Source organism: Hippoglossus hippoglossus, chromosome 24, assembly GCF_009819705.1.
Source record: "Hippoglossus hippoglossus isolate fHipHip1 chromosome 24, fHipHip1.pri, whole genome shotgun sequence".
NCBI lineage: Eukaryota > Metazoa > Chordata > Actinopteri > Pleuronectiformes > Pleuronectidae > Hippoglossus > Hippoglossus hippoglossus.
Window position 1 is genome coordinate 17,849,345 of NC_047174.1, and position 27,157 is coordinate 17,876,501.

General features: G+C 41.9%; 1 protein-coding gene across 7 annotated transcripts in view; it reads left to right on the forward strand.

Annotated features, from left to right (window-relative positions):
• Window positions 1-663: 663 nt before the first annotated feature.
• Window positions 664-27,157, forward strand: part of cnih3 (cornichon family AMPA receptor auxiliary protein 3) — a 72,200-nt gene continuing 45,706 nt past the window's right edge. For 4 of the 7 annotated variants that reach the window (XM_034580122.1, XM_034580124.1, XM_034580123.1 and 1 more), the window contains exons 1-2: window positions 667-1,242; window positions 14,888-14,956. In XM_034580122.1, coding sequence (XP_034436013.1) covers window positions 832-1,242; window positions 14,888-14,956 — 480 coding nt within the window. In that variant the 5' untranslated portion in view covers window positions 667-831. Of the gene's footprint in view, window positions 1,243-14,887; window positions 14,957-27,157 lie in introns of all 7 variants that reach the window. The other 3 variants (XM_034580125.1, XM_034580127.1, XM_034580129.1) reach the window with 1 other exon arrangement.

Genomic DNA, 27,157 nt, shown 5'->3' on the forward strand with positions numbered 1-27,157 from the left:
CTAACATCACCCTAACCTAAAGCTTAACTAAACCTCAACCTAACATCACTCTAACCATAACCTAAATTAGCATTAACCTAACCTAAACCTAACATCACCCTAACCTAAACTTAGCATTAACCTAACGTCATCCTAACCTAACCTAACATCATCCTAACCATAACCTAAAGCTTAACTAAACATCACCCTAACATAAACCTAAACTTAACATTAACATATCCTAACCATAACCATAACCTAAACTCCACATTAACCTAACCATACCTAAAACTCAACATTAACCTAACCTAACATTAAAAAACATATCTTCACCTTAAAATGTAATGATTTACGCTATGAGGACTAGATTTATTTTTCCCATAAAGGAAGACAAGACCCCTACAACATGAGTTATATCGGGACCACCACCACATACACACACACACAACACCCACGCACGCACCGGGCGCAGCGCTTTTAGATCCACTGTTCACGCGCCTCCATCCCCTTAATGATAGGTTTGTCAGAGACAGAGAGAGGGGGGGGGGGGGGGGGGGGGGGGGGGGGGGGGGGGGGGGGGGGGGGGGGGGGGGGGGGGGGGGGGGGGGGGGGGGGGGGGGGGGGGGGGGGGGGGGGGGGGGGGGGGAGAGAGAGAGAGAGAGAGAGAGAGGGAGAGAGAGATCTGGGTTTATATTAACGCCTTGTGCACGAAGTGAGGAGCTGCTCTCTCCTGTCTCTCAGCAGCATCACACACACACAGGATTCTGAATGGATCACCCAGGAATCCTCCTCTCTCGGGATCTTTTGCGCATCAGCCTCGTCCCATCGGTTCCTTGAGGAAACTGCCTTCACATGACCATCTCTCCGACCGCCTGTGGACGCTGGATCATGCGGAGCGCACTGATCCTGAGAGCAGCTTGGACTTCACTCACATCGCTGCTGCCGCTGCTGTTTGGAGGACGACGCGCGGCTCACCACCACCTTCACCATCTGGGGAGGTTTCCTGCAACAATTTGTTGCAAACATTGCGAAGGGCGAAGTCATGGTGCCGGCACCGCCTCGGCTCCTCATGGCACCGTTGAGAACTTTCTTCCCGGCCCCGCTTCTCTCCATCTTTTCTTTTTAGATGTTTGTCAGTGGGATCGTGCTCCTTTGGGGAATCCTCCATCGTTTCCCTTTTCAATAATGTTCACTTTTGCTGCCTTCTGCTACATGCTGTCTCTGGTCCTCTGCGTGTCCCTGATCTTCTTTGCAATATGGCACGTAAGTACCTTAGCTGTGGTCTATCCTCTTGTCTCATCGTCGGGGATGTGTGTGCATATTGGATGCGCAGGGTGATATTTGTGCACACATCCTTGTGCATCGATTCTCTTCAGTTTCGAGGCTCGTGCACAGTGCGTGCACGATCTTCTTTCTTTTTTTGCAGACAGGACAGGTGTGCACCTGTATCTTCACGGAGAAGGCTCCATCGTCAATACTGTGCATGCATCCGTCATTTTAATCACAATTTCCTCTCATTGGCTTACTTCACACATTTGTACTGACCCAGTTCGATATCCAAAGATGCCTGCAGCCTTACACAGCATCTGAGATCAATTAAAGCCCCTTGCTTGCAGATCAATTAGGAAATCTTGTCGAGCCATATCTCCACTCTCTCATCTCCCTCTTATCCCTCTGCCTTTAATCAAGCCTCAGCTCAGCTATACACCAGTGCCTGTCTGAAAGACTGCATTATGATATTTGAATAATCTCATTATTTGCTCCCTGAGCAACATCTCCATCACGAAGGGCCTTACATAAAGACAGATTTGGGTCAGGTCTTCCAGCCTATTGCCCCAGGGCTGCCTTCTGTATTGAAACAGCAACCGACCTGATGCACTTGTGATGACTGATCCTCTGGCAATTACAGATAATAGCCGGTCCGCCTGTCTATGAGACACTGGCCCTGTCTCTGCTGCACAGAGCAGAATTAAAGAGAGCAGGACAGTGACACGGCAGACAGTAATGATAGTACAAACAAAATGAGTGGTTATGAGAAAAGGAAAAACCTGTAAGATGCTACTGACTGACAAAGAAAAACATCTCCATCTGTCCTGATTCATAATACAGGGCCAGAAGCCACAAACGCTCCCTTCAGTGCTGTCTACGGTTTAAAATCGGCACGGGTGGAAGGATCACAAAGGAAGACAATATTCTGTAGCTTCAGCAATAATCCACATCGCACCAGGCTTTATCTTGCATTCTGCTTAACACGGTTAACAGTGGAGGAGCCTCCTCCGCTGATTCTCTTTCACGGTGACATACAAACATGCAGCAATAATAAGCCAGGGCTCCATACTGCGAGTAAGCATAATTAGGAAGGGGGGGCTGTGAGGTGGGAATATGTGGAGCTGTGGGAAACGAGCGGCAGAGCCAAGGCTGCACATTAACACCAGCCACCTGCCAAAAGCTGGGGAATTTTTTGGGGGGCTGGAACTGTTTCACTTTTATCAGTCGCTTTTGGCAGGTTGCCATCTCTCAGTATCCAAAAACACAGTGGCCACTGTGGCAGTCTAGGATTCAGGTTAGTTTTACGCCTTGAGCAGCAGTGCATTGCTAAAACAAGCAAGTGTTCTGAGTCAAACCTACTCAGGGTACAACCAAGCTATAAATAAACGAGATGTATACAGAGACAGAGGCTATGGTTTTGTTTCTATACGGCCGCTTTAGCCCTATAAACCCAATAGGAATAAAGTGAGTAACTAAGTGCTCTGACTCAGACGTATCACCGGTCCTGTCAGCAGGCAACACGAGTGCCGGAGTCACAGAAGACAAATGACTTCACATAGATAGACTTCTGTCATTAATTGACCATAATCAATCAAAGCACTCGCTGCCTGGTAAATTAGCTCATATGTATGCGTCTTCTACTTATTTTCAGGTGCTGATAAATCTTTCATTAACCCTCACTGACCACCGATTCTTCCTCTTCCACTCCCCTCCTTTACAAATCAAGCTCTGCCCTTAAAACCAATGTGAAGAGAAAAAAAGGAGAGTGCATGTTTGCTATCTTTAGAATATCTACTGTCGTTAATCACTCCTCTCTGGCCATCCCTGGACTCACTGGGGTTGACGTCTTTCGATAAGATCAGGTCAGGTAATAAGGACGGAACAGAATGTGGAACTATACAAGTTCATTAAAGAGATGCTGCACAATTAAAGGTGTTTTTTGAGCTGTTAACTGAATTCTACGACTGTTCTTTAATGAAATACATTAATGCAGGTTTTAATGTCACGTTCAATACCACATTTATGAAAAATCTACATTTATCTGTTGAACCTGGCCCACAACGCCACCTAGAGTTTCAAACCGTCTTGGACCTTGCTAGGCCAATGCTTAGAAAGAGTCCCTGTTTAGGATGATGATGTTGATCTTGAGCCTGGATGGATGGCTCAGGGCATTTAGTACGTCTCTGTGTCATGACATTTACCTCTATTTGAAAAGTTTACACGTTGGGCAGTTCCCAGCCACCAGAGACCGCTCATGAGAGGGAATCTGGAGAGCCCCACTCAAACTTTCAAATCTACTAGAACTGCTGGCACAGGCGATTGTCTCAGCCAGCAGTCCAAATGCCTCGGGACGACCGAAGGTCTTGTTCATCGGGAAAACTCTGGAGGTGAGAAGCCTCTATTTCATAGGAGATTTCTGTGCTCTGAGCCCCGCCTCCATGCACTGCGTTCTCAAGGGATTTTTTACATTTTCACAGCGAGACACTTCAGCCAAAACCTAGATGTGGAAGTTACACTTTAAAGCCACTGCATGATGAACTGGTGACGAAGCTTCTTTTGGGGAAATCAAGTTGATGGGTTCATTAAACCGTTGATGGTACCATTAATCATGATATAAAATCCTGGCAACTCAACTGTACTTCCAGAGTCAATTTTCTATTTCATTTACAACCAGTTGCAGCAATGGGCAGAATTAGTCTGTTCGTCACATAAAATAGAAGATCACAATCACCCACGGGAGTACTCACATAAGCAATTTTGAAGCCATTTTAATTAACATACAAGGTGAACTGCGACCTCCCCCGAGCTCTACGGTTCAGCGCTTCAACGGCTCCACTCTGCTTGAGTGATTCACCTCCCATGTAACCACGCCGCCTAATGTGCTCCGAGTGTCATTAGAGTCGAGAGCGAGGCAGACGCTCCTTTCGCCGGCATCTGATAGATGGGGAAGCCCCATAGCACAGTTATGATGTAGAGACTGTCCCGGCAGCGTGGCAGAGGGTAGGAAGTCAAACTGACGTAATTTACTCTCCCACTTGGGGTTTCCATTATAGTGTGGCAGTTTGGGTATTTACTGGGTGGAAGGTGTAGTGTGGTATGAAAGCACATTTTAAATGGATAGAGCAACAAGCCAAGACAAAATGGACTAACGTCCCCTGTACCTCAGACCAACAGGAGAGTAGAGGCCCTGAGGTAACTTTCTGGTTTGTAGTAACTTGAATAATATGAGTAATAACAGTTTTTAAAGCTGAGCAACGATGCAGTGGCAAATAATTCCATTCAGCTCAGAGTCTGAGCGCTTGACCCGAGCTCTGACTGTGTGGTCTATTCAACTGCGACAGGGCCAGACAGCACTTATTCCTCATGATAGCCTCCGGAACCAGAAGAGCTGACGCTGTAAACAAATACACCAATCTCAGTTTAAAAATCTTGATATTTTTAAATGTTTCCTCAATGGATATGGACTTCCATATCTTTTTAACTGATCTACAGTTCAGCGTTTCAGTTGCTCAGCCTGATTCTAGCAGTTAAAGCTGCTGGCTATCATTCAGTTTTGTGGGTAATCCTACCTGCTCAGCAAAGTTGCATGTGCAAAGAAGCCGTTAGGATTACAGAGTGGCAATGAGAGTGTCTCTCTTTTACAATAAAGTGTACAAATACCATGATTCTGAAGCTGTTGTTTTCAGGTAAAATAAAGCATCATTGATAATGTATATAATAGCTTATAGTTAATACAAACTAAACAATGAATGTTGATGTGAATCAGCTAGAAATCAATAAAAAGATCTTTGGGCTTCTTAATTTGTGAAATGAATGAAAGGATTTGGTGTATGTTTTATCCTCCACTAAACTAGTCTTATACTCTTCATTGAAGACCCCTGAAGTGGTGTATAGACCATCATACATTTTTATTATTACCTTATAAACATTTACAGACTTATACTTATTAGAAAGTGAAACCCACAGAAGCTTTAATCAAGAGAAAATCAATCAATTATTACCAAGTTAAAAAGATACAGAGCAGATTGTGGTATTTTTCACAACCTGGCAACCCAGAACAGTTCCTTATTAGCTTCTCAATGGTCTATCGAATATTAAGTAAATAATTTATCTTTGAAAAGTGTTTCATGCCACGTCTCATCATGGCATAAGAGATCTCTAAGTTGGTGTGTTGCTCCCTTCCTGCATTGTATAGTATGCAGCGCTATTTGTAGCGGATTCTAACCTGACCATACCACATCCTTCCACCATGTTTCATGGTAATCTGTTGAGTAATGTGTGGGTAATGGTCTTAAATAACTGACTGGAAGACCAAGAAAACAAAAACATAAGCTCCTTGGTTGAGATAAATAGTGATATGTGAAGGTGCAGATTAGTTGAACCTTTCTTTACTGTGTCAAGTCTCAATGTCCAATAAACCCTCCCCTCGTTCCAGCTTTATATTTAGCATGATCTGCATGCTGAGTGACGGTAAAATCAACCTTCTTAGATAACTGGCTGTAGAAAAAGCTAAGAAGTTTATTCGCCGATATGTCAAACTAATCCTTTCATTTAAGCTGTGAGTTAACCTACTAATATACCTAATAAGTGATACCTTATTACATAGTGGTACAGTGTCACTTCTTTTTTTCAAATTATTATTTTTTTCCCCAAAGAGCAATGCAAGTGAAAGTGTAATATGATATTAACTTTGGTCATGGTAATATGCAAAAGACAGTATAAAGCAATTCATTTGTTTACCGAATTGTGTTGATGTGTCTTTTCGAGGGGCGCTGTTTCAAAACTGGATTGCTTCAGGGTATATATCAAATTGAATGTATGACTTCTTACTACCACATAGAAAACATTTAAAATTTAAGACATGCCTCACAAGCAAATAAATGTCAAAGATTGAGACACAACAAGTAGAAACAAAGTAATTTATTGACCGATAAGTATTTTACTAATCACATTTTGTCCGTATTTCCTCACTGTATATAACAATAATTCCTAGTTTATATATATCAGCTTCAAGTTTAATACGGCTGTGGCAGAGAGGAAGGAATATATTCCCCTCACCCTTCCTTCCAACTGTCTTCCATTAGTACACTTAAATCACCTCACACAAAGCACACGCTGATTTGAGTAACACCGAGGCGACACCGCACATCAGGATTTCGTGCGCTCTTCAGGATGGATTTTGAGGGTTGCAGCTCAGCTCGCGTCTCAGTTGGCGTCGCTTCCTCGCCGAGCGTGACTTCGCATCACACTGAGATTTTGACAAGTACAGGGCATTCGCAGGCTTAACAGAGGTGTCGTGTGAATAATCGTTCACACAGAACAACCATAACACTCCCTCATCCGTTCCTGTCTCTACGGTGCTCTGATGATATGGAGCAAAACAAGTTTGTTTATTTATTTATTTATTCACTGGGTTGCTATGTGCACGACAGAGGAGACAGACTTTGAGGAAGTGCATTGGGAAGAAAGATTGAAAGACTGTCAGAGTGATATTTAGCCAAACGTGGTTTGTGCTACTTTCATTTGAACCCACAGAAGCCTTATCTTGTTCCCATGATCTGTAACACCTCAGTATGGCTCCTCTGGGGATAGACTGGCCAAGACCCAGAGGAGGAGGAACAGAGAATGTCACAGGAAGATAAATGGAAGGGGGGTGAGGCTGGGTCTGCAGAAGGAGAGAGGAGCTGCAGGAGTGATGGGATGATGGAGAAATAAGGGGGAAAAGGCCAGAGAGACTATGGATTTCACTTACTAGGGGTTCAGCCCAGTTCAGACTGGACTGAATGGATGACTGGAACAGCAAAGTGACAATCAGCCATGGAAAGGAAGGATAAGGCAGCACTGCAGATAGGGAGGGATCAAAAGAAGAGAGGAAGGATTCATTTAAAAAAGTTCTATATGGGAAGGTTGAGTCTCCTTCAAAGTGAGGAAAGGTCCTGGGATGTACCGAGCCAGGCAGCGTGAGATACGAATGCAGAAACAGATAATGAGATCAAGGAGGAAATGAACTTCAGTCAGAGGAGCAGACTATAGTAAGTAAAGCTTTATGTTGTGGGGAGGGCACCCAAAGTTCGTCTTCGTCTGGATTATTCATGTCTTTATAACAGCGATGAAATAAAGATGTGGTTCCCACTTAATGTTCCCAACTATCTACAGGCTGCATCTGAAATAATGGAAATCTGAAAAAGTCATTCAATATTTACGAAACACTATATTGGGAAATTTAATATAAATAATTCTTTAGTTCATTCAGAAATGCAAAAGTTAAAACTATTTCTTTATTCCAGTAGTTATTCACATTTTTGTAGCAACGCATGGTGGTAGCTGGCTCTCATTGTGGCTCACTTGACAATCAACTGGTAAATCCCAAAGTGAGCACATGTTAGATGATGGTATTATTCCCCTAATAGCAGAAGGAAAAGGTGTGCGCAAAATAATAATTAGTAAGTTTCTCCAGGAAGTTGGTCTGGATGACATTTTTGGGTCATACTATCTTTATCAGCTTTCCCAATTAAATGAGTTTGGCTAGTCTTATGTATTTTCAGATCTGAGTGATGAGTCCAGTGTTACAACACAGGGTTTACACAGCCCAAATTTGCTTTATGATTAAAGTGAACATTTCTTCTGCCATATTGCTCTTATCCTAACTGGAAGATGCCATGTTACCTGTTGAATCCAATATACAAGAGAGCGAACATTCAGTAAAAGGCAGAAGTTTGATTCCTTGTACCTTGAGAGTTGGTTACTTCCATCAAGACTACGAAAACCTAAGGGAATATATAGAAGAAGATAGGTGTTTAAGGTGGGAGAAATAGGTCTGTAAGTTTTGAAACAAAAATAAGTTGATTCAGACCTTCAGGGTTTGGTCCGTTAACATGTAGAGCCAGCCTGAAATTCCACCCAACTCCCCTGAACTGTAAAGGAAGGAGCTCAGGCTCAAGGTGCCCTATAGTGAGACTTCAAGGGAAAAGAAATGCATAGCTGATTGTAATCTCAATGAACAGTCAACCGGGCTTTCTGGCACCAGCCACTGGGAGCTAATGGAGGTGGCGTTCAGTGTCTTGCCAAGTTGGTTCAGCATCGATCCATGTGTTCATTAACCCCTGCTGGCTCCTCATCCATCAATCTGACTCCACTGTTTCCATTGTTCCCTGCACAGTGCACCCACTGGGGGATTATATGGGTGATCCTTGTCCTCTTTTTCCCCATTTCATTTCCACTTCTTTCTTTCTTTTTTTCTCACAATTTCACCCGCTACAGCACTTGCTTTTTACACTAGAATAATAAATACACGTAATTGGCAACATTTATGTGGAAAAATATGCAGTTTACAAGCTTAGCTTTCTTTTTCGTAGCCTTATTCATTAGCTTTGTAAGTGATAATGTTACAAGAGACTGATGGCGATAACAGAGCCAGTGTTATCACGTTTCGATTGCCCTTCCAGAAGCCCTGACTGCTCCCATTAAGCAGCCCCGTCATAGACAGAGTGCTTGCCACCTCAGACAAATTGCTACTCCAGCGTTTTCTCTGTGGCTATGTTTAGTTTGTGAACATTTCTCTGGGCCAAGTGATCACAAGTGACAAGGTAAAGCTTGTGTGGATCGTGTGGATTAGAATCAATAAGATTTGCATAGATTTTCCTTCTGCGGAAAGAGACTCGTGCTGCTTCACATGTACAGTAGTGGATAACTGTCAGAAGAAGGGGCCGTGCGGGGGAAAAGGCTTTATTGATGATCAGAATGGTGGAGAGTTGTTGTTTTATTCATTCATTCATTCATTAGATCCTTGCATGTAAAACCCCAATACTGCTTTACTATGTTTACATTGTTGACAGATTTTCTGCCATGTAGAAATCATTTAACTTTGACATGGAAATTGGACTGGATTGGGATTTGCCACATGGAACAGATGGTGTGTATGTATCAGGCGGTTCAGCAGTATAGCTTGTATTGAAAGATCAGAAGGAAAGACAATAGAAAGCTGTTCATATTGTCCTCTATGTGTGAGAAAAAAGGAATATCCATCCTATGTGATCAACACTAGAACAAATGAGTCATTTTCACTGACAAAATACTGTAAACTTCACAGCAGTAACTGGTTAGAGGTTGCAACTCCAGTCGGTTACAGCCAACGCTCTTTATGTCTTTGTTTAAGCAGTAGCAACCTTTGCTGCTATGGGTTACCCACACATGTAAGCACCATAGTCCAACAGAAACAGCGACCATCGCTTCCAGGCCATGGGGACTGCAATGTAAATGAGTCACTTTACAGTTTGGTCTTCATTTTGGGTGGAGATTTGTGGATGGAGTTCTAATATTTTGTATTAAACAACTCAGATTTTCTGCTTAAAATCTCTTCGATTTTCTGCACATCTGTGGCACAGCAGTTGGTGTATGTGTTGGTTGGTTAGTGCTCTTATGGGGGCATATGCAGGCTGTGTTTCATTGAGATGACCCTAAACTTTCCTTCAGCTTTGTCGCACCTAGTGGGACAAAATTGCTCGAGACCTTTTTCACAGCAGCCATTTTGACTTGAAAAAGCACATACAGGTGTTACTAATCAATTCTGGCTGTCACAGTCGTCAAGTGTTTACTTGTCATGGGAACTGTTGGCTTTCTCTATAATTTTGTCCCGTGCCTTCAGATGTTGTGATTTGTTGCTATACATATTAAACTGGTATTGGCTCTTATTATGGTGCATGGCTGTTTGACCTTATGTCACAGCTTAGCCCACAACATGAGCAGAGGCCAAAGGCCAGTGGCTGCACAGGGAGCTGTAAAACACGCTTGAAAGGCTGACAGTGATATTACATCATAGAGTTGAAAACTCAGGTGGCAGGGAAGGAAAAAAAAAACAAGAAGCTGCGGCGATCACATGTATTTGTTTACAGCACATCACACTGGTGTGAGGCCGCCGGAATGGGCTCATTCGGACTATTATCCAGGGTTTTTACTAGCGGGTTGAAAAGAGAAACTGCGAAAAATGTCCAAAGCAACTAACTCGGACATTTGCATTCTCACTTAAAGCCCCTCCAGATAATTTCAGGAGATTATCCGGAGTTCAATGCATGTATAGAAGCAGTTTATGATGTACAGAGCCCCCTCTGGTTATAAAAAAGGTTTACTACTGCAGCTTTAAATATGTTAAACTACTAACATTACTATTTATTTAGGTTACCTTTGTTTGTTTGCTCGTTTCATGAAAGATGAATATTGTTTGACATTATATTGTAGATTTTCCTAATTTTTTTGAATATATTCCAAACAACTCACAATTACCACCTAGAATAGGATCACAGTAAACATCCTAAAATTGACAATACTATATCTGTTGAATATGCTCAGTTGATCTATTAACCTAGTCACTGTAGCTGCATATGTGCTTTTCATTTGCCTTTGGTGCCTCGCTGGATGACCTGATGGCTGAATAAAGCAGAATGCTGATTTCAGAATTTAAGGGAAGGAAGAGCTTTATTTCATTTGATCTTGTCACATTGAAAGGAGGAGTTGACTGTGCCAATACTATCTATACAGGGAATATTCAGCTGTCTCACCCTGACAAGGTGTTCAGCCAAGATATTGCTACCAAGGTGTTCAGCACAGATACAGTGTGACACTGACATGTTAGTTATTTAAAAAAAGAAGCCATCTGCCACACATGACCAACCAGTGGCCTCTGAGTCTACAGGAGAGGGATATTTTGATGTTCAGCATAAAGTCCTAGAAGAGATAATTAATCTGAAAAGGCAGGGACTAAGAAGTGTAGTACATTTGGTGCAGTTTTACTGATTTACTTATTATCTATACTATTCATTGTTTGAGATTTGGAGTGGGCCGGTGTAAACAGGAGGGCGTCCCACTGGGCTCAGGAACTGTCACAAATTGCTAGAATAATATCTTGTCTCCTATGCTTGTAAGCAGAATCCTAACCATGTCTACAACAGTCGTTCCCAAAAATCTCCATTTCTGCACATCGAGAAAACAACTTGGGAGTTTTAATACTAAAGCAGGGCCAGCAGTGTTTCCAAGCGTCTCTGTATTAGCGACTCTAAACCTCTGGAGCAGTGTGAATGCGAGGTGTATCCATCACAGTGTTCAACAGTTTTTAAATTAAAACATATGGACGTAGCATTAGCGTCTCCAATTAACTTAACTTGCATGAAGCTTAAGTACCCAGTAAAGGATACATGTTTCAAGAATGGAACTGTTAAACTGTGAGGTTTTCTCCTGAGCTGTTTTCATACATCATTGAGAGAAGCTTGTGATCCTTCCTCACTGAGCATCCCAATCCCGCTGGGCGTCACCAGCCCTTTCAAATTTCTCTTTGCTTTCCTGACATTTCACAGTTGACCCTTCCATTGCTTTAAACTTGAATTTGACGCTACAAAACCAACACAGGCTTACTTACATCAGATCTCTCTCTCTCTCTTTGCCAGCTAGCCTCTGCATTTGACTGTCCCCTGAGGTAAGGTAGAATTGTATGCTCCACATGGGGAGATTTGTTCTAACTGTGTTCCAGCCTTTGCATCGTGTCCTGGTGGTTAATACAAAGATTTCATATGTGAAGTTCAGCACTGTTCAGTTCTCACTGGCTGCATGCACAGAAGACTTAAGGTTGGGCTTCGGCTTCACTGGGTTGTAATTTGTGCATCAGAGGTTGGTGAGAAGTGGTTGTGCAGAAAATTAACCCACGCCGAGTGGATTTAAAGTCCTGATAAATATTTAAGGCAAAACTTTGAATAATTTAAACAGACCTTGTAGTCGTTCACATTAGAGTGGAGGTTCCGCTGATTGCTGTTGTTGTTTTTAATGTTGTTATTTCTACGTGATTTCTTTGAAGGCAACATGGGCGGAAAAATTTTTTTTGTTTTGGTCGTAGCTTCTACCAACTGACAGATAGTGGAAATGAGCACAAATTTGCCTCCGTGGACTAAAACACAACAAATTAGGCTCCATCCATCTCGCCTATCCCGTCTCTCCCCCATGCAAACACACGTAGCAAGGAATCGGTCCACTAGCAGCCACAGTCTGCGCTGACACACAGAATCCAGTGAGCCAAGAGAGCGGAGCAGAGGGCGCCAGGTTTGATGCCAGCCAACCATGACTTCAAAGCAGTCAGTTAAAGTGAACATCCACATCAAAAGAGAACTGGATTTTGCAAAAAACAGAATCCAGAGTCACTTGCCATGGATCTTCTGCAGGAATCACCCTCTGAGCATGTCACATGTTTGAGTTTTGGTCGTCTGGTCTGCAGCTCAGAAACAGATGTTGCTTCTAATCGCTAGCTGAGGATCATAAATCAAGGGGAGGGAAATTGTACTATGTTCCTTAGGGATACAATTTTTTGTATTACAACATGGGTCTTTTGGGTTACACACTTTACTTACTTAAATTAGTAGTTGATAACAAGGATGAATGTGTTTTGCCAAATCTATTTAAAGAGGCACCAATAATCTACAACAGAGTATAAGGGCCACTAAAGGGGGAAATAAATCTGAGATTATCAGAGTAAAGTTGTAAATTCACAAGAATTGAGTCGTAATATTATGAGAACAAAATGTTATGCTGCACGTTGTTTAAGAATTGGAATGTCAAAGGATCAGCATCTTGTTAAGTTATATTATAGGTCTCACAAATAACGTAAGGCTTAATATTTTTGCATCATCAGCACAAGATTATCTAAATTATGAGTACTTTGAAAAGATTGTGCAAGAAATTTTGTCTATTCCGAAGAAAGAACCACGCAGGCTTGAAATTGCCTCTATTGTGGAGTTAGAAATAGTTGGTAGTGGGTGATTGTGTATCCTTTGTAACATCTGTGTGATATTTAAAGGGGTCTAATCTTTTCACAATGAGATTGGTTCAAACTTTCAGATTCAGGCAAGCGTGGGTTCTTTTTTTTCCTTTATTATTGTAGAATTATGACTCAAATCCTGTAAAATCACATGTCTCTTCTTTTTCTCTCGTAACAATATAAATTAATTCTCGTGATATCCCAATTTTATTCTTGTACTTTATTCTCCTATTACTTGAAATCTCAGAATCTTTTTTGCGCCATGAAGACTTGTGTGAGTGAGTGCATGTGTGCGTATGTGCGTGTTTGTGTGTGCGTGCGTGCGTGCGTGCGTGCGTGTGTGTGTGTGTGTGTGTGTTGGTGTGTGTGTGTGTGTGGGTGTGTGTGTGTGTGTGTGTGTGTGTGTGCATTCCCATTGCCCAGGAGGAACAGCCTGGGGGAAGCTAGCTCACTGTAACACAGAGAGGCAATGAGCCAGGATCACTGTTGCGGTCCACTGGGAAATAACATGTAAAGAGATGGCTGTTAGTGCGGGGCGAGCCCAGGGAAATAACCCGGGAATGGTGTGAACCTCTGCCGTCTCTCTGATGTTAATTCCCCTCACACATTCACATGTATGAATGCACACGCCACTGCTTCCTCTGTCTCTTGCTCATACACTGTATACCCACAATGCATCGTTAACATTTTCATAACACACAAACAAATTACTTTTCTTACGACACTCTCACTCACACCGATGTACTTGTGCTGATGTTACATTGCAGTGTTGCAGTGTTGCACAAATACTGATTGACACACTCATATTTCTTCCCCGCGCACACACACATTTTCCTCCTGAGGCCAAACTATTCCAGCAGCAACATCTGTCTTTGGTGTGCACTTGCCTCCATTGCAACACTTGCAGCACACATGGAAGTGCTGTGTAGTGTTTCTACTGTTCATCATTACGTGATGTTGTTATTACTGAGAGTCATCCCAGAGTGTGGCAGTGAGTGGGCGGACAGATCAAATGACACCAATCCGACGGGTTCGTTTTATGTCTCTTGCATCTAAATGTTGTCCCTCTGGGCAGAAGTGATCCAACATCTCTACTGGTGCAGATCATGTTAATGATGACGACGAGGAAGAGCTGATTGTGAAATGGAGGATGTCTCCTCGTCAGCCCTCAAGAGAGCTCCGGCTACATACACTATTAAGTTTAATGCCAGGGCCTGTTCTGTTCACAGGGCAGCAGGTGGAATGGTTTGATGTCGACTTTAAATGCTGACCTTGATGTCTCAGGGCAGTAGAGGCGAGGAAATAAGTGAATAAAGAGCTCTGGCATACGTTAGGTTTGGGTGTGTGTGTGTGTGTGTGTGTGTGTGTTGGAGCGAGCGAGCGAAAGAGAGGTACAGAGACGGTCACTGGTGGTGAGGGGCCGCCCATCTTTGATTAGAGGGTGTTAACATTTTCAAATACTGTATATATAAATGTCATGATGCAGAGACACTCCTAATGGTTGACATTACGTGAGCATTGGCCCATGAAGGTTTAAGATGGTTTGAAACACTGGGGTGTCGATTTATGAGTCATGTTCAACCCATAAATGTAGACAGTTTTTTGGTAAATTTGTTAATGCACTAGTTTTTTTATCAATATTAAACACAAAGTAAAGTCAGTCTTATATCGTGGTCCTCTGCAGCCCAGCTGGATGCATAAAGCTTTACTTTCTGCATGAAAGGTGACAAACTCAGGAGGCTTTTGGCAATAATGATGCTATTTTATCCTATATTGTCCATCTGCTTTGCTCATCCCTTCTAACACTACTCTCCCTCTCTCTCTCTCTCTCTCTCTCTCTCTCAGATAACGGCTTTTGATGAGCTCCAGACTGACTTCAAAGTGCCGATTGATCAGGGCAATCCACTCCATGCGGTGAGTTTCCTTTCCCTACTCATTTATACATTTCCACTACTACACATATTGTCCTACATGTTTCTTTCAATTACGGTCTTTTGTTTTGTGTTGGGGAAATGAATACAATCCATTCGCTAAGGGCTACAAACATCCACACACTTGTCTTCCCCTTTCTGCCTCTGTCTTTCCTTGTCTACACTCCTGTTTTTTCACATTTTCTCTCTGTCCATTAATTTTAAATCAGACAGCTGGCAACCCACTGGTTTTTTGTACGCCTCTCCTCTCCTTACTTCCTGGCTGACATGCAGACTATTACAAGACATTGGGGCAAAGCATCAAGTATGAATGAATCATCTTTTACAAATAACCCCTGAATCCAAATATAAATAAAACAAAAGTGACAAGCCATAAAAGGAGATAGATATTAAATTTGCAGTTGGTGTGATCCTGCTCACAGCGGCAAAAGGTTAAACGCTCTCATTGTAAACTGTGTGTGACCTTTTACTATCCCTAAACCATCTCAGTCCTCACACCTCCAGCTAGTTTTTCATTGTGGCCTCTGGCTGGTTATATCTTAAATAATAAATAAGTATCCCAAATGAATTGCCAAAATCCTACTGGAAATCAGAATCCTGGGTGAAGCTCCCTATCTGGTTACTGTGCAAAAATATGTAATTCCCTGACTACTGTCAGATTCAGGTTTTTTTTTTTTTTTTTTCACCCCCTATCTTTATTCAAGAGCGTTCAGGGCATGATTTATTAATTTCGCAGATTTTGTTATTCAACACCCTGCGCTTGCACTTTAATTGTTGACCCTGTGCGTGCTTAGATTTACTCTGCTTGTGCTCAAACTGTGTGTTAAAGTAGCCACCTTTACAGGACTCTCAAAGAAGTAAAGTAAACGCACCCACAACGAGGACGACACAATTTCATTAGTCACCATTTAAACAGACAAGAACAATCTACGTGCAGAGGAGATATCTGATTGCAGACGTTTTACGCGTGCACAGAAGCAGCGCAAGTGCGAAGAGAGCTGAAGCAATGTTTGATGACAAGCAGGGACTGTGTAAGTTTGAGCCCAGGGTTTAGAGTGAAAGCATAACCAAATCTGAACGTGAAATCAATATGTCCTGCTCTCAAACTGAAATACCAAGCTCTTGATAAAAGATGGGAACGAAAACCCTGTTTAATCAAGACTTCAGTTATCAAATATGAATTTGAAGTCAGAGGGTGATCTACATGCCTGGTGAATGTACAAATGTGATGAAAGCAGACTTGTTCAGATCTTTCAGGAGCGCAGCACCATTTGTTAGTGCCTTCCCAAAACGAGCATGTACTGATATGCCCACTCGAATGAATGTTAAGCTCCTGTCAAGAAATATTGTGGAGTGTTACAGTCCGTGTTAAAATGGGAAATGAACACTGATCTCCTTTGTCAAAGTCACACTCATGGTTGACTTAATGACGTACTCACAACTCCTTCCTACAAGGCTTTGCCGTGCTAATAGCATAATTCATTATAAAGCTAGAGGTCCTTGTCAAGTAAACATAAAATGTAGCTGCTGATGATGTTTTTCAGTTCCAATGTCAGCAGGCAGATTTTTTCTTTCGGTGTCATAATCAGCCCGTCTGTTGTGCATAATTTCCTGCCACATTCAGATGACGGCTGATTTGCAGATGTAGTTGCATTTCTGGCTGTCAGGATTTTGGGTTATTAAATGGCCAAAGGACAACACACGCCAGGGGAATATGATGTGTGTCAAAATCGAGGTATGTACTGACATTAGCTGCATCTTAATATCTATAAACAGATTCTGCACGTGAATATGTCCTCTGGTTTCTATTGCTAGTTTGACCAATCCCCGTTTGAGCAGGCTTTGGTTGCCCGCAGGTAAACGGTCCATGTGGAGAGCAGAGGAGGTGGAACACATTGCCCGAGATGCATCACCTAATGACTTTTAATGTGATCTGCATCCATATACTGATGGCTGATTCTAGAGATTTGCCAAAATGTCACCTGAACCTAAAACACCTAAAGTACATCTCTGTTTGTGTTTTGTTTGGAGAAGCATTTGACTCGTGTGATGATAGAAACTAGTCAGACAGAAAATAGTTTGTAGGGAACGGAAATGTCCAAACCAGGAGCCGCAAAATATCGTCCCCTTTCCCCAGAGGCTAATGCATCTCTAGATGATGAACGATGGGCCATCTTGACATGCATTGTGCAAGTTAGGATCCCACTGTTTTGGCTACCAGCATCAATAGGCATGAGTCTAGCAAAGAAAAAAATAGTAGTAGTTTAATTTCTCTCCCACATTGATACGTCTCAGATACCAGTGTTTCCCATTAATTTTATAGACTGTGGCAACCCGCCCTATTCTAATTTGTCCCACCACAGTTTTTACAATGAACCCAAAAATTACTTTCACTTCTCATAATAACATAGTAGATCTCTTTCTGTTTGCAGCTCCATTTACCATGTGCTCGCTTGCACTAGACCTCATAGTTTCAGCTGCAGTTGTGGCATGCAATGCATGCTCTGTCTTTCTCGTGAGATTTTTTCTTTCCCTCCTGAGAGTGCGTGTGCACATGCACTCCCATTACCGCCATAGATTAAATCAACTTTGTGGGAAAATGCTGCAGATACCATGCTTTTATTTTTGGGGTCCAATTCATCTGGTGTGTCATGTGAATCAGTTGACAAATGATGTTTCACTACACAAGGTGGATGTTGTTTGTTTCCAGTGTCTCACTGTTAGATCAAGGTTTCACTCGTCACTGTCATTTCTCACCAGGAACAGCCCAAAATGATACATTGAGGCTCGAGTGTCACCTTGACAGATACATAGCAGCAGACTCACTGCCACACTCACAGATAATACTGATCATTTCAACCCATCCCTACTTTGCTTTTAAGACTTTTTCCGGCTAACGCTGGAATTTAATATTTAGTGATATTGTGTATCCCATCTGCTACTTAAATAGGAATACACCTTTTTTGTTAATCAAATGCTGTGGTTTAAACTGTGCCCTAGCAGATCTGCATTAATGCATTTAATGTAAAATGTAATTGTATGTTTACATTTTAAATTATATGCGTGAGTGTAATGTGAGAGAAAGGGGTCGTTTTTGAGCCTTGCAGTGTTTTGCTGCAACCCACACGTTTTTTTCACCCTTCACCTCAAACTCTTTCTTTTACCTTTTGTCACATTGAGGAACTGCAAAACAAACAAAGGAGAGTAAATATGTTCTGCTTCGTTGCTCCTCAGAATTGCCACGCCAGCAATCAGGAGAAGCTGTGGAGAGTAATGCACATTAGTGTTGGCCAGCGTAGGAAAGCATGCCCCAAGTGAAGTTGCTCTAGGACGACTTCCAGCCCGCTAAATCCCTTTCCCATGAGTCTTTTGGGCTTCCACTAACACAGTTGGCTCTTAATAATACATGGTGCTGGAGTACAGCACAAACAGTTAGTTTGGAGGTGACTTTGACTTAAGAGCTCTGGACTGCACAGATCCTCTGGAGTATTGACTTCTATAGTTCCTTGGGGATGAGCGGCGGAGAGAGGGGAGAAAAGTTGGAGAGGGAGAGAGAAAGATGAACCAACTGAGAGCAAAGGAAGAGTCAGCGATGGAGACACACAGAAGGAGGGAGAGATGCATGAATGAGGATTTCTGAGGAGGCGAAATGAAAAGAATTCGTCAGCTTGAAAGGCATTTTCAAGAGTGTGAAAACAGTGCATTAGACCAGATTTCCCCACTCATTGCCACTTTCATACTTTGTCATATTTGCATATCATTATGCAATACAGAATGTATCAAAGAATCCAGCAGGGGAATGGGCACAAAAGTTCCATCTAATTTTCTCTTCCCTTTTCTTTCTTCTCGCTCTCTCTCATGTTTTCCTAAACCCACCCTTCCCCTTTGCCTCCTGCTTCTTATATGAAATGCATCACTGCTACCCATTTTCAGAATAAGAAAGTGGCCCTAAATGTATTTTTTCTCTTTCATAGCATCCATTTAATATATTGTTAAAGTTGTAGCTGCTCTTAAAGTTTTCTAATGAGATCCCGCAGGCACCAGAAAAGCCTAGAAAGATTGTGGATTTGGGAAAAGTAATGATCAATAAATAAGGTTTCTAGACAGGGTTAGAATATTTAACATAACTTCATAAGTGTCTCATCGTGTGACGGATTATCAGGGTGATACCATCCACGTGTGCGCGGTATGTACAGAGCTGAAGCCAGGATGGGGGTAGCTTAGCCTAGCACTGTCAGCAGAGGGAAACAGCACACAGCTCCAAGTAAAGAACACTAATAGTTTCCAGTTCTGTTAAACCATGAATTTAAATAAGAAGACATTACATGGCAGACGCTTTAGACATGGGGGGGCTATAAAGGGCCTGGATATTATGTAAAAGAATAACTTTTTATCTTCGATATTAAACTACTAACATATCATTATTAATACGATATGAACTGCCCATTTCATGGATAGCTCGAGGGGAGGGGCCAGGGGGACACTGAAGTCTAATTGGACCCTAAAGTTCCCCTGTCCTTTCAGAAGTCTTTAAAAAAAAGGGAACCTATTGGTACTGCTGCTTGGTAACTGCTGCTCCTACTCCTTTTGTTTTTAATATCTTTAGATATAACGATTTGACTAATTAAAGGTTAATACATATTTAAGTTATTCATTAATGTTAAGAGACTCTTCTATTCAATATTTTTACCATTAAACTTACATTTAAAGAGTAAAATACTTAAAAGCCTCAAGCACATTTCTTAGAGAGGATATCGGTCCACTGTATGCATGTCTGCAGAGTGTTATAGTTTCAGGGTTTAGAAGTGATGGTCAGTGTTTTATTCTTCACTTTGGATTATAGACTGTTGTCAGACTGCTTCCTGCTCTCCATGGTAAACTTGGCCAACTTCATTTTGGCTTCAGCTACACATGTAAATCATAAATCATTGAATCTTCTACTTTATGTACCCTAACTTCATCTGTAAAAGATCAAGGCCTCTAGACTCTCTGTAAGCAATACAGCTTGTAATGTGTGACTTTTAAAATATGACTTTGTGTAAGTGATAACAGTTTACAAGCACTGATTCTTTCAAGCGTCTTGTGTTTTGAAATCAAGTTTGAGAATCTCACACTTTTCCATCTTTCTTTATCAGTCGGGTTGAGATTTCATCCTGACTGCAGTACTCAGCCGCAGTTCACATAGACACACATCACACACCCAGTCACACACTCACAGAAATGATATATATATGCTCTCTCTATCTCTCTCACACACACACATTCTTTCAAAATGTCTCCCAACCCGCTTTCTTTCTTCCTATCTTTCGGCATTTCATCTTTTTCTTTCACGCATGATAATTAGTAGTTTCTGTTAGCCTGTTCCCTCGGGGCGGAACCTCACTTTGTGTAGACCTGTCCCACACACACACACACACACACACACACACACACACACACACACACACACACACACACACACACACACACACACACACACACACACAAAGAAAAAATGTACTTTACTGCAAATTACCTGCATTTCTAGACCACCTCTTCATTGAAGTAAGCAAGCAGCCACCTGGCTGATAAGAAAACGAGAACTATATTAACAGCAGTATATAAATAAGTGGATAAGGACAGGAAAAGATTTTGTCATAAGTCATATTTGAAATAATGTTTATATATGCTAAATGACATGCCCAGGACATAACCCGCCTCTCACCCAATGTCAGCAGGGATTGGTTCATTGCCTATTTTAATGTACAACTCAGGGGGTGCATTTTTCTCCTCAAGCCCAACATCTACTATGTACAAAATAAATGAGAGACAAATTACTTTTTTTGTTTATCTGACCGAATACAAAATGGCCAAAATGGTCTTCTTCTTCTTTGTCTGGTTTATTGGCAGGTGGCAACCAACGTCAAGGTGCATTGGTTGAGGTGCATGTACCGCCTTAAGATGCTCATCTTCTCCTTTGTTCGGTTTATTAGCGGGTGGCAACCAATGTCAAGGTGCATTACTGCCATCCACTGTGTTAGTGCACTGTTCTCTTCTTCTTCTACTTCTTCTTTGTCCGGTTTATTGGCAGTTGACAACCAAAATCAAGGTGCATTAGTACCTACTATAATTCTTCTTCTTCTTTGCTCGATGGGACTCATCCATTATTCTCTTCATTCCTTCTTCATCTTCGTTCGTTTTTTTTGGCGAGTGGCAACCACCATCTACTGCTTCTTGTGTGTGTTTCACTATCTTACTTCCTCTTCTCCTTCCCCCTTCGGTACTGTATCTCTTATTATTCTTGATATTTGATAGCTTCACCTTCTTCTTCGTTCGGTCTAGTGGCGGATAGCAACCAACTGTGCTGGAGGGCAAATCATAGTTATCTAGGCTACATAAAATTATTTTGTCAAGTACAAAATGGAAGCCTTTTGTCTTTGATCTGACCTAATACAAATGGCCGCCTTTGTCTTTGATAGGACTTAAGACAAAATTTGTGTTTCAATTTTCATAGTTAAACAGCTAAATCAGATTGAACTAAGACAACTCTTAGTGTGGCACAGCTCTAAATATATTGCGCACTTTCTTTCTCACACTCTCTCTCTCTTGCTCTGAACAAGGGCAATCAACAATCATGTGACTGGTTATAATAAAATGAAATCACACACCACTCGGGTTGCGGATACATGTGTTGGTCGCCGTCATACAGTTGAATGACAGGTGGTTTGGCTGAGGCGTGAGGTGGCAGCTGATGTAATGGCTGTGAACGCTGTGCTCCCAATCAGTGGCCAGCTTCATCTACCAATTACCTGTGTCTGCAAGAGAAGAAGAATCAAGGCGCCATTGGGTCTCAGCCATTAGCTTGACCAGCTACAGTAGCTCTGCAAGTAGTCATCCAGCGTGCAGCACCACTTATTTCACGAAGGTGGTTGAATGAACTTTGCAGTGCTGCTTTCTGGTGTGACTGGACCTTTGCTGCCAGCAAGAAGCAAACAGGCATATCTGTGAACATGCACACTTACGTGCTCACACACTTTGTCATGCATGACGACGTATTCTCTCCCACGCTGCAAAACCACAGCTTGCTGTGCATGTTTGTCATGATTTCACACCCATCACTCCCTCACATGCAGACACACACACATAGACGTCCCATGACGAAAATGCATTCGCGCTCTATTTGCATTGTTTTCCACCGTGCTGAGAATTGAATGTCTCCAATGCTAATGACATCTGTAGCTTGTGTCACTGTCGCACATATGCAGACAGACTCCAACCAGGGTGCACACTCATGTCTTTATACACGCACACACATTTTATTATGAGGGGATAAAGCTACAGCCGTGGGCGATGATAATATCAGATGCAGCCAGAGTGATAACTGAGGAAGGAGATGAAGGAAAGAGATGGTTTTGTTTAAATGGCTTATGGATGCACCAAGGGCACAAGCACAAGTGATGTCAGCTTCTGTAGCCTCTTCATGCCATTTAAATGACCCCCCCCCCACACACACACACACACCCACCCACACATCGTATCTGTCCATCTCCCCCCCCCCCCCCCCCCCCCCCCCCGCTGCCCCACGCCTGTCTCCCCTTCTCAAGTTCAAGTCTTCCTTTAGTCACACAGGGAATTTATTTCACAGCATTTGGACAGTTTGTTAACATTATGAACATCCCGTCCATTGTCCAATCAAGCTCACACTGCTCAGACGCTTCCTGTAAATGAGAGTTTGCTCCTAATTGATGCGGTTAAATAAAGGTCGATTTAAAGCCCCCCTCCCCTCCCACCACTCCACTCCAGCTTCCCTCCTCCCAGCTCCTGTTTATAATGTACTGCCGCGCCACTCTCGCTTGTCAAGGAAATTCTCGCTGAGTAACATTTCAAAGAGCCATCAACCTAATTGCTTGCTAATGAGTAGACAGTTGCGAGTGTGTGTGCACATGCACCTACAGACGCACTCACAAAGGCTCACACTCACACACACACACACACACACACACACACACACACACACACACACACACACACACACACACACACACAGTGTTTTGAGTGGGATATATTTTTGTGTCCTCATTCAAACCCGCCAGCAGATGAAGGCGAGGGGAGATGATGCCTTGCAGGAGTGAAATTGTCCAGTTCCTGATGAGATGCATGTTCTCGACCAGAAATAGATATTAGCAGCACATAATTGGCCACCAGACTGGTCCTTTCATGGCTGTTGTGGTGTGTTTTTGTCAGAAAGACAAGTGTGTGTGTGTGTGAATGTTGGTTTAATGTGCATGGAGGTCATACTGAGGACAGAGGAAGGGGTTAAAATTCCTTGTTTTGAGGAACATGAAAGAGTTCCTGGACACGCATATGCAGGAAAATGTAATCCACCACTGTGAATGCAAAGTCTGAGCCCGACCACACCACACCGCCGTTCCTCCTCCCAATCGTAGATTCCCTTTTTTGCCCATCTCCCGTATATATTGCACTTCAAAGTGAAGCTTGCTTCCGCTGAAGTGGCTTCTCCTTGTACTTCAAAACATTTTAAATAATGAAAATGTAAAAGGAAGAGCGAAATATATTTTTTCTCTCACATTTTTTTCCCACGCTTCCCTCTGATGCTCTTGTGAAATGAGGTAAAGCCACATGAGGCATTTGGGGGGGAGATGGGAGATTGAAAGAGTGTAAGTCGGGACACTTTTATCAGCCTGTCTCTCTGCACACACTCCCAGACACACACACACACACACACACACACACACACACACACACACACACACACACACACACACACACGGTCCCAGACACACACACACACACACACACACGCAAGACTAAGAATAAATGTTACAAAATGATAAGATTGTCACACTCATTTACATATTAGTTTTTGACTCTGCTCTCTTCAGCTTCTTCTCTCTCCTTTGTAACAGTGGGGTTATCTCAGACTTGTTCGCAGCCTCCCACCCAAGACCCTCTGGTTTCATTATTTAAAGCACAAACATAAATTAAACATTTAACAGTAGAAATGTCTGTAACAGTCTAGAAAAACTGTAATTATACGATAGTGCTAAATAGTAAAAACTCAACAATACATATGCTAGGAAATGCTAAGCCCTCTACATGTAAAGATCAATTTTGAAATGCAACTTCTAATGAATGCAACAGCAAGTAGAACTCGGCACAGTTGCTTATTTACTGTGCACATCCAGCAGACACACATTTAGCATCATTTTGAGTTGTGGTTTCGGTCACCTAGCTGTTAGGCCCAATTCCCCACTATGTTTACCAGCCAGTACCTAATTAAAAGTCAATTAAGAGCATTTTCATCGAAAAAAAATAAGTATTAGGGTCACTCAAATTCAAGGGGAAAATATATCGGAGATTTGGACAATAAGAAAAAGGCTGCATACATTTGTGTCATACATTTACAAGAATAAAGCATTTTTACATTATCAGTACCAGTAAGTATCAGGACTTTGAAAAGATTGCACAAGAAATGTGCTTTTTAGTCTTATTTTGTTTGAATTGAGATTGGTTCAAGATTTTGGATCCAGGAGTCAAATTCTTTATTTAGCGTTATGACCTTTTTCTCATTACATTATGACTTTATTCTCATGACATTATAAAAATGTTCTCGTTAAATTATGACTTTATTCCCGTAAATGTATACGTTTATTCTTGTAAATTTAAGTCTTTATTTTCAAAATCTCTGATATTTTCCCCTTTAATGGTGACAGGAAAAAAAACAGAGTTGAGGGGCCTATAAGCTAAACAGTGGACTAAGAATGATAATAAATCTATGGATTCACTGATATAAGAAACCCTTGTACATGCTGATATTTGACTAGTACAGCTTTCATTAAGGAGCTTGGGTTAGGTCGTGGGGAGCAGGGTTTAGCAATAAGAGGTTGAAAAAGATACCTTAGATGTGTAGTAAAACAAGCAAACAAGACACTTCCAACATCTCTACAGCTCACTGATTAATGATGTTTTCTAAACAGCACATGATATTTCTGGACAGTTCATCCATCTAATGAGCACCTGTTTACAGCATCTTTGGCTAAAGTGCTGGTTTGCTGTCCTGCCTTATGTCATTACCGTTATTAAGACTATCGACAGTGGTGTGATGGTTGAAATAGTGTTAATTGATTGACACCACAGTGGATGAGTCGTACACGTATGATACAAGTTGGTTATTTGCAATTTATTTAAACTATAATATGACATGAAAGTGGTATTAGCTCCGTATTATACAGACAATATGTTGAACTATTCTTAAAAAAACCAATGTAATCAAAGTGTGAGATTCAGACATAGACACATATGCAGACATACTCATCAAAAAAGGGCTGGAGGTGTTAAAAGCTGCCAAAAGAGTCATGGTAACACGTTCAAATGTGAAAAGTAAAATAACACATGCTGTGCCACACAGTCGATAAAGACTGTGTGGCACAGCATGTTGTCATTCATTTGTGTATATTAATACACTCCACATGCACAGGAGAGGATAAATAACTGTCTTATAATAATAAACAGCTTTTAATGGACTGAAATAAACTGAATGTAAAAAAGATGAGACACAAAGTCTGAAAAAATGCAAAGTTGAAGACAAATCGCAGGGAAGTAAGGAGACTCAGTGGAGCCCTCGGCTAAGTAAAAATCATATTTCATGGGTTGCTGTTTGCCTGAAATAACATGCATGCCAGTTTTAAATTGGCAAAAGCCACCAGTTTGTGTGTGTGTGTGTGTGTGTGTGTGTGTGTGTGTGTGTGTGTGTGTGTGTGTGTGTGTGTGTGTGTGTGTGTGTGTGTGTGTGTGTGTGTGATGAGGGTTGTCATTTCCTCCACACACACACACATAAGCATATCTCTTGCAGATTTTAAGTGAGCTCCTGCCTCTGCGTGTTTTTGACACATGCCAACACACACACACACTCACTTGTACTTCTATCTTACCATGGACACTCTTCGGCATAATGCATTCCCTATCAAAATCTCCTAACTCTAACCATCACGACTAAATGCCTAATCCTAACCCTAACCTAGACCTTCTAAGAGTAAGTTAAACCAATAAGTGAGGATCTGCCAAAATGTCCTCACTCCACAAGGTCTATGCTCAAAATGGTCCTCACAAAAAATACAAAGTACAAGTACACACACACACACACACACACACACAAACTGCTGCATGACTACTTGCACTGTAGTTCAGCACACTTCTTCCCTGCACTCAGCATTAAACCCACATGATATTAAAAATGCACAGGTGAGCTAAAACCCATGGTTCTTGAATGTAGGCTACAGTGTGAAGTATAGAGACACAGATTCTCTCTCTGTGGCTTTAAGTAAGTAAATCCCAGAAACCAGGCCGATGTGGACCAGAAAACACTCAAAATAGTGTTTCCATTATGTGTTTTCAGTCCAATTATTTCAGCACATTTTCAGTTTTTTTGTTTGGCGGCTAAATATCAGTTCATCTTTTGACATGCTGGCTTTAACACTGCGTGTGAGCCCAAATGCTTTTTTTTTAAGTACTCCATCGTTCCCATGGAAACTCTGTTGTTGACTCGCAACCAGTCCAAGAGGAACAAAGTCAAATGGACAAAAAACCACAAACAGTGTGGCGCTCAGATCCATGTATGATTTATAAGCTGCCGCAGCTATGCATCGCCCCCTGTGGAACACACTGCGCTGCCACTCCACTCCATATTGGGTCTCGGTAGGAGCTCAGTTAATATTTGATGATGATGTTAAAAGCTTCGTTGAAACGGTGCCTCAGCATTGTGGCGATTGCTGATTTAGGCATTTTACAGCTGAATACACATAAAGACCATAGACATATTAAAATGTACTAACTTGTGTAAACAAAGACAACTACTGCTGGAGAGAAACTCAAATTTTTCTCACTCCCCAAAATGAAGTGAATGAATAGTTGTGCCATCACACTGCACTTCTTATATGGAGACATGCAAAGATCTACAGGGTGGGTGTAGTTAACAATATATGCAATTCATTTCTCTGCAGTACATGTTTTTGATTCTCCATGTAGCTCCTTTGCTTTCAATTACAAAGACACACCAGATAATGGCAGCTGATAGCAAGACTACCTGGATCCACTAGTAGTCGCAAGGTGCTTTCAGACGTGCACTGAACTTGACAGATCCCCGCAGTTCGTCTGGACGAGGTGTATGTGTGAAAGCAAATGTCTG